This window comes from Apium graveolens, chromosome 9 (assembly GCF_009905375.1).
Source record: "Apium graveolens cultivar Ventura chromosome 9, ASM990537v1, whole genome shotgun sequence".
Taxonomy (NCBI): Eukaryota; Viridiplantae; Streptophyta; class Magnoliopsida; order Apiales; family Apiaceae; genus Apium; species Apium graveolens.
The window spans coordinates 7,236,117-7,250,499 of NC_133655.1; the positions used below are offsets into that span (position 1 = coordinate 7,236,117).

At 36.5% G+C, this 14,383-nt stretch overlaps 1 protein-coding gene across 1 annotated transcript; it reads right to left on the reverse strand.

Annotated features, from left to right (window-relative positions):
* Positions 1–13,208: 13,208 nt before the first annotated feature.
* LOC141684945 (uncharacterized) lies at positions 13,209–13,790 on the reverse strand. The gene has a single exon (XM_074490077.1). The coding sequence runs from the start codon at positions 13,788–13,790 to the stop codon at positions 13,209–13,211; it is 582 nt and encodes a 193-aa protein (XP_074346178.1).
* Between the last annotated feature and the right edge of the window lie 593 nt (positions 13,791–14,383).

Consider the following 14,383-nt stretch of genomic DNA (forward strand, 5'->3'; position numbering starts at 1 on the left):
AGATGATGAAGAAGCAGCAGCTAAGGAAGGAGATCAGGAATCTCCGATCTCACAAGAAAAGGAATCTGCTACAGTCACTACTTCTCCATCAACTCCAACTCAGGAAGCTGTTACTGAAAAGGCCAACACACCATCTGTGTCTCCTGTTCAAAAGTTTGTATCTCCTGTTAATACAGGCACAAGTGCTGATATAGATATCCAGACCTTGGTTGTGCCTGAAGTAATTTGCTTAGAAGCTCCAACAATAACTAATCCATCAACAACACCTGTTACTGATGCTGCTCAAACTCCAGAATTATCTACTACACCTTCTCTGCCTCTAGATGCTGATGATCGGAATATAGGTGAACATCAGGATATGGCTGTTGATCAGAACTTGGAACCAGATCAGCAATTAGAGGATGCTGCTGAAGCCTCCATTGCTACTCACACTGTTGTTTTATCAGAAGATACTGATTCTATAAGTTCTGATGCTGCAAATGCTGGAGATACTGGTGATGCTGCTCCAAATGCAGATGCTGATGAAGCAGGTCCTTCTGGACATGCCCCTCAACAAACTGTTCTTAAAACTGAACTTGTTAAGAAGTTTGTTATAAGAGATGCACCAGTGCCTTGGAGTGAAACTCCTGCAGGACAGGAGTGGACTAAGGAATGGAATTCAGTCACCTGTGCTCCATCTGCAAAGAATCTGGCTGAGCACTTGATAAAAGCTGATGAGATGTTAAATTCTGATGATTTCAAAACACAGCTTAGAGTCACTGCATTGAGTACTAAACATTTACAAGGTCTCCATTTAACTACTCATGCAGAGCTACACAAGATTCAGGAAGAATTCATCAAACAAGGACAAGTTCAAAAGATTGATAAGAAAAAGTTCTTCCAACCTACCTTTGACAGGATTGCTTATATTGAGAAGATTCAAGAGACCCAACAAGCTCAGATTGATGATATTCTGACAAATCAAGCTTCTCAGCAATCACAACTTAATGAAATCCAAGCCTCAGTGGAATTGCTTGTCTCTCTTCTATTACCTGCTGATGCCAAAAAGGGGGAGAAAGTAATTAAGTCCAAATGCAAGACTGATAAGACACTGAAAGGGAAGGATGATGAAAAGGATGATCAAGGAAATTCGGGAATGGGTAGAGGTCATAGTCAAGGTAGAGGTTTCTCATCAAGAAAAGCTGAAATCACAAGTGCTACTGGTAAAAGGATAAGTTCTGATGAACTTTTAGATCTTGATGAAGAAATGTCAAGACAGTTATTTCTTTAGGAAAATCCAGGAATGGACTTGGAGAGCTTAATGGAAGAAGAAGTCAGACTTAAAACAGAGAAAGTCACATCTAAATCTGAAGCTTCTGGTAAAAAGACACTTCCAAAACTCAAAGGCATTGTGATAAAAGAAAGGACAAATATTGAAGCAACATTGGCTAAATCACAACTGCAGATAGATCCAAGATCCAAGGGTAAAGAAAAGGTTGGTGAACCTATCAAGGTTTATGTGCCTCCTGAGAATGAAGAAATCACTGATGAAAAGGATGATCTTGCTCTGACTTCAAGAAAAGTTCTTAAAACAACCTCTGACATGGCTCAAGTTGTTCAAAGTCAAGAGACTGTAAGTTTTGATATTTTGAAGAAGAAAGTAACCTCTGACACAGCTCAAGTTAACTTGATATCAGAAGATAGATCAAAGAAACTCCTACCAGGATTCACTAAAGCAAAACAGACTCAACCTTTGAAGACTGCTGCAAGTGGTTTTGAAGCAAGAGTAGTTACTGGAAAGGAAGAAAGAGATAAAACTGGATTGGGAAGTGCTGATGAAAGAAGAATACAGAACACTACCAATGATCCAACTTCCTTGAGTGAACCAGGTATTGGAGCAACTCCTGAGAGATTGAATCAACTGGAATCTGTACAAATGGTTTACCATACCTACTTGAAAGAACACATCTTGTTGTACTTCATGACAGATGGTAGGGTTTATCATATAAGGCAAAATGCCATTCCATTGAAGTATTTTGAAGAATTGAAGCATGTACTATTCTTACTTCAAGTGGATGACAGATTGACAGGAAGTGCTGCAAACTATTTGAAGGATCAGATTCAGAGACAGAAAAGGCTTTATTCTGTTAAGTCTAACAACACATATGTTCCAAAGTACAGAGATCACAAGGGTGATATAGTTGAAATGAAGCTTAACACTGCTAAGATTATGACTACCTTTCTGGGTTACAGGGCTGTGGAATTCAATCTTGAGTCTGATAAGGCATATTTGATCAGACTGGATCAGGATATAAGAAAAGCTAAGGTTAATGATCTCAGGGCTGCAATCTTTCAAATTGGTGAAGATACTGCAGAGCTTAAAGATGCTAAAAGGAGGATGATTGATGAACTTAGATATGCTAAGAGATGTTTGTTGAAGAACTATCTCAGAACAACTCCTTACATCAAAGAGATCAGAAGATGAAGCCAAGTCAAGATCTATAACTGATTAAATTCTGATATTTGTACAGACTGAAGCTGTTATCAGAAGTTAAATATTGGTAAAGCTTTAAGGACTGTAAGTTGTAGTTATCTAGTCTAATTCTCATGCATTTGTACTTAATGTTTTTGACATCATCAAATATTTATTGAACTTGTATATTATGCTAATTTACAAGTTGGGGGAGATTGTTAGATATATTTGATAATGTCATGGCTAATATGATTTATGTTTAGTTTTCGAATCTTACTTAAACAGGATAAATCAGTACTTACTGGAAGTCAGGACTTAAGGATATCAGTACTTATATTATCAGGAGATAATCATCAGAAGATGGATATCAGAACTTAAGTGCTGGAGGACGTTCAGATAAGGATAACAGCTGATTAAAGGAAAGAAGATCGAGATAAACATAAGAAGAGATATGCATGAAGAAGGAGTTCTATTGTAACACCCCCAGATCCGGGTTCAGGGATCCGGGTCGTCACGGTCTTTCTTTCCACAATATCACTTCACTTAAGTAATAATAGATAACCCTATGCTGTGACCCCACACTAACACACACCACAACCCGTTATAGTCTCAGAGATGAAATTGAAATAAGTACAAGTCCTTGAATCCACAATTAAAAGTTATTACAACCCAAAATGATTACTTGATAAATTTACAGTTAATTACCATTATCTGCCATAAGTTATAATTATACATAATTGATTCTCAAAAGTAGAATGCCTGATCTATCAATAGATCTACCTCTGCAGCTATAGCAGCTACAACATCAACGGGAAGACGCGGGACGCTTCCCACGCGCTTGCGCTGGGTCTGCTGGAGTATGGCCATCTTTCCTAACTGTTGTTGTGTGATGAAGAAATAAAGCAAGAGTGAGCCTTACAACTCGCAAGATAATATATAGTGATAACAAGAATACAAGTATCTAAATGGATACTTACTAGAATCTTTTATCATGTGTAAGATAATTACTTACTAGATATAAGTTTTAAAAGAAGATGAAGTTACCAATTACTTCACTATACTTATACCATTTTTAGAAATCTACTTGAACTACTACTGTTCAAAGTATAATAAGATTCACGAGGTCATCCCATAGATGAGACCACAAATAAAACTTGAAAATATTTGATCTTTGAAATATTTTGAAAAGAAATGAAGTTATGAGATACTTCATTCAATGGGTACACCAATAAAACTGTTTGACCCTGTCAATGCTTCGGCAACCACCCATTAGTAGCCTTTCGATCGAAATGCTACGGGTAGTGTTGCAGAATTATCCAAATGGATGATGAACTCATTACGGGAGTTTGCCGCGCCAGGAAGACCACTTACGATGATCAGTCGTAGTAGTACAACCCCACCATTTTCTACATGTAGAGGAGAACCTGTCAGATTTACTTGTCAACCGAACACTGAACTCCTAAGGAATGGACCGCCTTAGCGGAACTTCCAGGCCATTTGGGCCAATATAATAATATGGCTGGGCCGGCGCTACTCGGCCACTTACGCCACTCCTAGTTCAGATGAAATCCATGACTCTGAAACGTAAAGCTCGTCCCCACTTTCCCCAAGTAGAAACTTGTTGATACGGCTCCACCAAGAAGTCGTATCTAGTTGGAAAGGAAAACTCACCGATATTTCCCAGGCGATGCCTGTTAATGGATTAACTTGTTCCAAGAATTTTACTTCCCGAGTATTGGGTAAGTAATCAAAACTCTTTTATCAAGACAGCAACCTTGTCGCGAATATAAAACACACCACAGAGCCGGATCCCTCAGGTTTTGAGCGAGTATTTAAATCCCCTTCCAAAGGAGGATCTTAAATATAAAAATGAGTTTTGGGATCCGCTCTAACTTTTAAAAATTATTTTAAAGACTCGAAAACACTTTAAAGAGTGTTTGGAATAATGCTGATTTAATAAAGTAAATCAGTCTCAATAAAAAGAAATATCTGGATATTATTATTTAAATCCAACGGGCTGTCATTGACATATGGCATGACATGAAATGAAACCCTTATTAACATTATATTTGACATATGGCATGACATGAAATGAAACTGTTATTAATATTATATTGGAGTTGTTAGGATGTCAATAGGGTGCCGAGTGAGAGGCATGAGCTTGGCTCCACTGCACACCAAACTACCCGAGCTTGCATAGAGACCTTCATCTTTTGTGCCAAAACCGCATAATTCTCCTGGACAACATTGGGTAACTCAAAACCTGGTGGCTGAGATACAAACACTGTTTCTTGCAATTCTCCATTTAAAAAGGCCGCCTTCACATCTAGATGGTGAACTTCCCATTCGTTTCGAGCTGCCAAAGCCAGCAAAAGCCGCACTGTCTCAAGCCGAGTAACAGGTGCAAACACCTCCTCATAATCAACACCTTGTTTTTGAACGTACCCTTTCGCCACGAGGCGTGCTTTATATTTGATGATATTTCCACTGGTGTCTCATTTTAATTTATATACCCATTTCAGACCAACTGGCTTGTGTCCAGTTGGTAGCTCCACTAGTTTCCACATGTTGTTTCGCTCAATAGCCTCAATTTCTGACTTCATAGCTCGTGTCCATGCTGCATCTGTAAGTGCTTGCTTGTAATTCATTGGCTCCTCTACCCCCAACATCAACATGTTCTCATCAAGGAACACTTCCTCACTTTCATCGTACACTTCATAGATAGAGCAAAACTTTCGTGGGGTACTTTCATCGCTGGTGAGTACTACAGTGTTATCCATGTCTGACCTCGTCCGCCCAGTTGCAGATGACAATGTTGGAGTCTGCATTTCTGTATACTCATTACTCTGTGCTACAGATGAGGATGTTGGTGTCCACACTTCTGTAGACTCATTACTCTGTGGTGAACTAGCTTCCTCCTCTTCTGTGGTATTATCAGTACCAGGCATCATACGAGAAACAATAACTTTGAAGTTATTTCCAGCTAGATTGGACTCTGTCCTTTGATTACTCCAGTTCCAGGCTCTTCCTTCTTCAAAAATCACATCACGGCTTACATGGATTGTACCTTGAGCAAGATCAAGTAAACGATAAGCCTTAGTCCCTGCTTCCTTGCCAAGATTCACCACTATTTTACTTCTATCATCCAACTTTGTCGTATGCACACTTGGCACTTTCATGTGTGCCACACAACCGAAAACCCGAATGTGAGCAACATTGAGCTTATCACCACTCCAGGCTTCATACGGAGTCATGTCAGACAGAGACCTTGTGGGTAACCTGTTTAATACATATACTGAGTGGCGTATAGCTTCACCCCAAAGGTTTGAAGGCAAATTCATCTCCTTTAAAAAACTACGTGCCATGGCAACAACAGTCCGGTTTCGTCGCTCTACTACCCCATTTTGTTGAGGGGAGTATGGAGCAATAAAATGTCATGTGATTCCCTCCTCATTACAATATTTAGTAAAGCTTTTAGACATGAATTCACCTCCCCTATCGGTTCGAAAAATCTTAATTGTTTCTCCTGATTCTTTTTCAACAAAAGTTTTGAATTTCTTAAATGCCTCAAATGTCTCATCTTTGCCTTTTAACATATATATCCACATCACACGACTAAAATCATCAACCAAAAGTAAAAAGTACCTATTTCCTCCAGCAGTTGTTGGTGAAATTGGTCCGCAAAGATCACCATGAATAAGCTCCAGCCTTTTCTTTGCACGAAAATCTGCTTGTCGAGGAAAAGACTTTCTTGTCTGCTTTGCCATTAAGCATCCTATACACACCTTCTTAGGCTGTATAAGTTCTGGTAACCCCACTGCCATCCCCTTTATAGACATCAAACTCATTGCTTGAAAGTTTACGTGCCCAAATCGTGTATGCCATAGCCATGTTTATTCTTCCGCATTAGACATTAAACACGCTGCATGACTTGTTTCCAGGAGAATTTTATACATACGATTGCCAGACCTTTTAACTTTCATGAGAAGTCGCCTCTGATCATCATAAATCCACATGTGCTCCCCTTTTATCACAACCTCGTTACCCGATTCTGTAAGCTGACCCAGCGATATAATGTTATTGCGCAGCTCGGGGATGTAATACACATCATGAAACACTTTCTCGTTTCCATCCTTAGATTGAAAAACCACTGAACCTTTGCCTTTTATATCGACTGTGGACCCGTCACCAAACTTGACTTTGCCCGTGATTTCTTCGTTCAATTCACGGAATTTAGTACGATACCCAGTCATATGTTGACTGGCTCCATTGTCCAAGTACCAGACGTTAGATTCCATATTTTGATTACCCCCTTGACTGACCTTAGGCACCATGTTCCTTTCGTTTAGCAACAACTCCTTTGGTTCCTCCTTAGAATATTCTGTAAACAACAATGCGGGTTCATCGTCTTGGGCGAAGCTCAGATTTGCTTCCTGTTTAAATGTGTCTTTGTCCTTGTTTTCTCGATCACGTCGTGGTTTTCTACATTCACGTTCGAAATGACCATAGATCCCACAGTTGAAACATTTGATGTTATGTCTATCACGACCTCCACGTCCTCCATCTCGATTATAATAGTTACCACCATCTTGAAGTCTTGACGTCTCAGTCCCTTCTTTTCTATATTTCTTGGCCCAGTCTTCTTTGGTCATAAGTAGTTGCCCTTCTCCAATCTCGCGTTTCTTCCATTCATCTTCAGTTAATAACAGCTGTTTGCTTACGTGCTCGGTTGATCCTTTTAGACGTTCTTCATGGGCCTTAAGGGACCCAATTGTTTATTCAATAGTCATGACTTCAAGATCTCCAAATTGTTCGATTGTCGATGTAATTTGGAGAAATTTTGGAGGCATGGCTCTCAACAGTTTCTTAACCACATACGACTCAGCCATGTCCTCTCCCAACTCACGTACCTTAGTAACCAGGGCATTCAACCTCATACAAAAATCATCTAACGCCTCAATATCTTTCATCTGCAGAGCTTTAAACTCTGCCTTCATTGTCTGCACCTTAGCTTGTTTAACCCGATCTGCACCCAGACACATTGTTTTGAGTGCTTCCCAAGTCCCTTTAGCTGTCGTCTTCTCTGCAACAGTGAGCAACATATCATCTGGAATACTTTGATATATTGCTGCTAAAGCCAGCTTATCTTTCTTCTCTTCTACAATAGCTTTAGGGTCCTTCGGTACAATAGCTTCCCAAACACCATGTGCTTCCATAAAGACTTTCATCTTTAATGACCACGCAGTGTAGTTACTTTTTGTCAACATCGGGTAGTTCAGTCCCAACGTACTCTCCTTGCTTTTGTTCGTCTCCATAGCCATTACTCTGGGCATATACTTTGGCATACACCTTACTCAGGCTCTGATACCACGTGAAGAACACAGAATAGATATACACACACAGGACACAATACACAGAACAAATATTGCAAATGGAAAAGTTTTCTTACTGAACTTGAAAAACTTACAGAGAATAGAAAAGAACTGCTACTATTTCTAACGTTACAACTGCAACTTAAACTCCTAAGAATTAGCTACTACTCCCACTAATCCACTAACTCTCCTAACAAACTAGAACTACTCAGAAGACTAAGTCACAACTCCTACAAACCAGGAAGCTGACTATTATTCAAACTAACATGCTATGATTAAATTCCAACATCTCCCCCCTTATCTCTCTCACCCTCGGTACTATTGATTGTTAAATCGAGTAAATAAAAAGATGTAAAATTGGGGGTTTAAAGAAAATTACCTGTTAAGTGAATAAACATCCCATCTAGAAATTTACCTGTTAAGTGAATAAACATCCCATCTAGAATACAAGGACCCAGACTGTAATTTAAACAAAAAGCAAAATATGCACTTCCCAAAATGTTATATTAAAGACAAATGAAAATATTTATATATTTATGTGTATGTATATAAATTAAGTATATATAATAAATACTTATATTTCTGAAGTAGTCTTGATTATTTGTCGAGCTTAAAACTTTGAGGTTGTTTTGATTTGGGGAAGAACCCTAATTCTTCTCGTGCGTCTCTTTTCTCTGTTTGTGCTAGTTGTTTTATTTTGTTTAAGTTTTAGAATTTATTTGCGTATTTTTGTTTAAATGTTATTTTGTTATTGATTTTTTTAGTCACCCCACTGAATTTTTCTTGCGCGGGAAATGAAAATGAGTGATTCCTCGTAATCTTTTTGGAGCCCGCCTAAAATTTGGCGCAAAAATATTAGCCAACTACAGCATTTTCTAAAACCGTTGCAACTGATTACAAATTTTATATAAGTTAAGATTTTAATAATTCAATTGTAACATTATTCAAAATCATTATATTATCTCTTAATTTTAAAAAATATGGTAAGAAACATCAACGTTTTTAGACTTTTTAATATTTTTGATTGCTATAGCCAATCTATGGTGTGGTGTGTGCAACTACCGAAACTGAATCCAATTCTAAAATCAAACCAACTCCCTATATAAATCAACTCAAAATCCAAACTGAGTATAAATCAAACCAACCAATTTTATCCAAATCTAATCAATAAAATGTATTCAATTCTAACCTCAACCAACATTATATAAAATCAAATTCATATCCAAAATCGAATTCAAGTTGAAAAATTGTATCTAATACTAAACCAAACGAAAACTAAATCCAACTTCAAACCGTATCCAAATATAACTAAATTGCGCGAAGGGTCAGAGTGCTTAAAGTACCAGAAAAAAATAACCAATGCGCCTAGAGCACAAAATAAAGAAAATTTGAATAATGAAAGAAAAAGAATGCAATAATCATGACTAAAACTCAAAATCAGCCAAGAACCATTTTGAAGAAGAGGATGAGCAAAAAAATATATTCAAAACACATATTTTTAAACCCAACATGTTAAAGTCCCCCTGACTCTTCATCAACCTGTCCCAGATCGAACAAAAATAACTCTAATACTATGATAAGGTTTAAAGGGAAGAGATAAGAGTAGAGTTTTAATAATGAAACTTATTTTAGATTACAAGAGAATAAAAACTTATATAATCAATAATCAAATTGTTATGTAGGAAATCAGCAAAACAAAGAAACTATACAATAATGAAACTATCTAATAATAATGAAAATAATGTTATATATGTCAAGAATAAAAAAATTGCTGAATATATGAATTGATTAGATATTGGACATTTTGAGAGATAGTTAGGTCTTCTTGCTAGAATAAGCGAAAAAATGTGATATATTTGCTTCAATTAAGAATCACAATCAGGTATGGAATAAATTCAAGGGCTGGAAAAGTTCTTTCGAATGAGTTGTTTTAGAATTCCTAAAAAATTGATCAATAATCTCCACAGATTAGGAGTCAGATTTTGGTCAGAGTCATAATCTTGAGTTATTTAATAGAGCTTCTAGACAACGATGTTTGGAAGTGTATACAGTTTTCCAATACTCTGTCTAAGGGGGTTCCGAAAGCAAGTAATCTTCGAGATTGTGATATATTAAAAGCTCATAAGGTTCATCTCCTTTGTGTGGAGGATCATTATTCGAGGTAGATAAATATAAGAAAAGTTATAGATGAAGGTTAGAGATGAGAACAATGTTAAGGTTCACAAACAAATATGATGACACGGTTAAATATTACAAAAACAAAGAGATAAAAATAATATAAATTTGTGTCAAGCCTTTATTACTCAAAATCATGCTTTTGACATTAAAAAATAAAAACTGTATCATATAGGCATGAAATAACATTTATCAATTTTACGGTGATTATACATTAACCAATTAACCTATACATATAAGCAATACCATAAAGTTCATATTTGTAAGCAAACTTATAAACATGAAGAGACTTCTTCTTTGACGAATTCTTGTACAAGTCTTCTGTTATTTATGATTTCTTATATAAAATTTGTATTCTACGTTTCAAACTAATGAGTTACCTTATTATATATATATAATTTTATTTGATATAACTCATATATAATTCATTTAAAAAATATTCAAATTATATACATGAATTTTTATATACTAATGATTAAAATACATATTATATTTGTCATATATTTGTCATCCAGTGGTGTTAGGTGTTATTGAACTCTAAAATATTAGTTGCTATTAAAGTCTTTAAGGACGCAATGTTTTGATGTTATTCAAATGAGAATAAAAAAAAGACGAGGAGTGTGAAAATCATGATTGCATACTTAAAAATTATGGGAAACGAAATGTGAAGTATTTATAGGGAATTTATCAAAAATACAACTTTTGTAAAATAATTTGCGATTTTATCAAATCCTGAAAAGATTTGAAAAATACTATTTCACTATATGAAAATATTTGCAAAAATACGATATTGCATAATATGTTGCAATTTAGTTTAAATTGTGTAATTGTTTTAGCTTGCATTCCGGGTTGCATTTAATGTTGCATTTTAGGTTGCAATTTACCACACGTGTTTTTGCAATTTTTTATAAATTTCAGTTTTTTTATCGTAGGTAAGTAGCAGCCGCTACCCTTCGGGTGCGCACTGGGTAAATCCTACAGGCTCACGCAATAGCCTGCAAACCACGTGAACCAAGGTAAACCGCATTTAAGCGACATGCTCTAGCTCTGGAGGCATAATAATAATTTCTCCTCCTGTGGGATTCGAACCTGTGACCAAGATGATAGTTATCCACTTTTTAACCAACTGAGCCAATCTTTGTGGGTTATATATTCAAGTTGCAAACATAGTTGCAAAAATAGTTGAACATTTTTTTGCAAAATATTTTTTAAAAATTGATAGTATGTTTGTAAAATATTTATAAAATTTGGGTATTTATGAAAAAACCCTTTATATTATAATTTTAATTGGATAAGTGATTTATACCGAAATAAACCGTGTCACTTTTTTTAATATAAATTAAACATAAGCTAAGTCATTCTTAAATAGATTATTTAGTTAATTTAGTGCAAATGTTAGACGAGAAAAATAAGTAGAGTTATCAGGAATTCTTGGCGTACATAATAAGATCACGAACACTAGGTACCTTGGTCTCCCATTGCTGGTTGGTAGGTCGAAGAAAAGGGTGTTTGGGTATCTTAAAGAACGAGCAAGTTAGTTTATTTCAGAGATGGCAAGCTAAACCAATCTCGCATGCCGGAAAAACAATCCTTATTCACAATGTTGCACAATCAATTCCAGCCTATACTATGTCATGTTTTTAACTCCCCAAAACTCTGTTCCAGGAGGTGGAGAACATGTTTAATAATTACTGGTGGAGATTAGGCTCGGGTGGAAATAAAGGTATAAATTGGCTATCTTGGAATAACATGAGTTTGGCGAAGACTAAGAGAGAGCTAGGTTTCAAAAATCTATATGCTTTCAATATTGCTTTTCTTAGTAAGCATTGTTGAATTTTATGCGTAATCCTAACTCGTTGGTTTCCATATTGTATAATGCCAGGCATTTCTCGGATTGTCACCTGTTGAATGCCGCTAAGGGCCAGGGTTCGAGTTTCATCTGGTCTGCAAAGGAGGAGTTGAGTAAAGGTTTTAGATGGATATTGGGCGGTGGGAATTACATTAGAGCAATAAGGGATCCTTGGCTGAGAAAAAAAGGGACTTCTGTGTTGAGCATAGCCATATCTACGAGGTTTGAGAAAGTGTCGAGTTTATTCCTTCCCAACATGAAGCAGTGGAATGTTAATTATCTTCGATAAAATTTTCTTAGAGAAAATGCAGAAGCAATCCTTGCTACCCCAATCCTTTAGCGCCATATCATTGATAGTGTTGCATTGAATTGCTCTCTACCATGTTTCCTAGTCTATTTCTATATAAGACACCCACCAAACACCACTTGATTTAATTACCTTAGGCAAGCTTCTGACCATTCTCTCCTTGTACATCATTGACATAGCCTTGTAGTTTAGATGTCCGAGCCGGACGTGCCATAGCTTTAAAATTTCGTTCAATCTGGACATCAAGCACTTCATTTTACCAGTCTCAATGATTAATTTATACAATTAGTTGGGTGATCTTCATACCTTCATAAGCAGTTTCTCTTCCTTGTCATAAACCCACATGTATTCTTCCATTAGCATCACTTTATTACCATCTTCCGACAGCTGTCCTAAGTTGGTAATGTTGCTATGAAAGCTAGGAATATAATAGACTTCATCCAGTGTACGTTCCCCTCCATTTATACATCTAAAAATGATTGATCTTTTCCCCTTAATTTTAACAGTTGAGTCGTCTCCAAATCGAACCACTCCTGCGATTCCTTCATCAAGAACATGAAATTTTAATTTTTTCCCGGACATTTGATTACTAGTACCATTATCAAGGTACCATAGCTTGGATTCATTCTGCTTGCCTTCGTTATTTGACATTAAGTATGGCCTTACATTCCTTTTGTCAATTATCATCAATTCTTTCTCGACTTTCTCATATTTGGACAACAACAATGCAGGCTCGTCGTCATCTATTTGTGTCAAATTTACTTCTTGTTTCTGATCCCTGTTTTTCCTTGGTTTTCGACAATCCACAGCGAAGTGTCCATATCCATGACAATTAAAATATTTGACTCTTTTCTTGTCTCAAATTCCTCGACCTCTAAACCCAGACGACTGACCATCCATTCCCCCTCTATTATTTCGTTTAATCCATTCTTAGCGAGTGAGTAACAGCTTACTCACATCATTTTCTCTTTGTTGCCATTCTGCTTCAGTAAGCATTAACTGACTTTCTGTTAATCCACTTTTTCCCGTTATCTTTTCTTCATGAGACTTTACTCAACTCATGGCCTCTTCTACCGGCATTGTTTCAAGATCACTGAATTGCTCCATGGTAGAGGTAATCTGCAAGAATTTTTCTGGAACTGCTCGTAGCAGTCTTTTTACCACATATGATTCTTTCATCTCTTTTCCAAAAGCTCGTATTTTTCTCATAAGTCCATTTAATTTAATGTAAAAATCATCAAGCAACTTTGTGGGTTTAATGCTTAATGATTCAAAATCAGCCTTCAAGGTTTGAACTCTTGCTTTCTTAACATGCTCTACACCTTGACATAAGATTTTGATCGATTTCCAAGTCTCTCTCTCCGTCTTTCTCTCTGCCACCAAATGTAAAATATCTTCAGGAATTCCTTGATTGATCATTGCCAATGCAATTTTATTCATCTTATCCTCGATTATAGCCTTCGAATCCGTCTTCTCCTTGGCCGTAGCCTTCGAATCACTTGACTCCACCGCACACCAAACTCCTTGAGCTTGCATAAAGACCTTCATCTTTTGTGCCCAAACCGCATAATTGCTACTGGACAATATTGGGTAGCTCAAAACGAAAGACCCACCTCTAACCTTGTTCATCTCCATGATTGACGTCCTTGACACTCACCTCATAATCTTGCTCTGATACCAAATGTAGTATATATATATATATGTCTGATATAAACTAAGGAAGGGAAAATAAACACCAGAGTTCCAAAACTCAATCATCTTTTATTAAGTGCATACAAACTATATATTGAAACTATGACTAAACTAAAAAAGCTAAAAAATAGAAACTAACATTCTATTTTAACTCCACTACTAACTTATTCCACACGATCCTAAAAACACTCGAGACCAGCTGTGTGACCACGTCAAGAGCTAACTAACACAACAGATAAGAACGTACTTAAACTATAATTAAAAATTAAGTTTGGGCTTAATAAATATTCCAACAGATGCTTTTAAAATAAATATTGATGCATCTGTATTTCCACGGGCGATATCCTTCTCAACTGGAATGGTTCTCAGGGATCACCAAGCACGTTCATCGCAGGTAAAGTTCTCAGTTTACTAGATGGTGAGGCTCTTTCTTGGATAATGGTTCAACAAAGAGTTGTAGTGGAAATAGACTCTTTGTTAACAGTCCAGAGGATCACTAGCAACTTGGTAAATTATTTGGAATTGGGGAAGTCCTC

Bases quoted from the DNA above. Each gene is read 5' to 3' on its own strand.
- LOC141684945 (XM_074490077.1), bottom strand. From the start codon at position 13,790: ATGGAGATGAACAAGGTTAGAGGTGGGTCTTTCGTTTTGAGCTACCCA.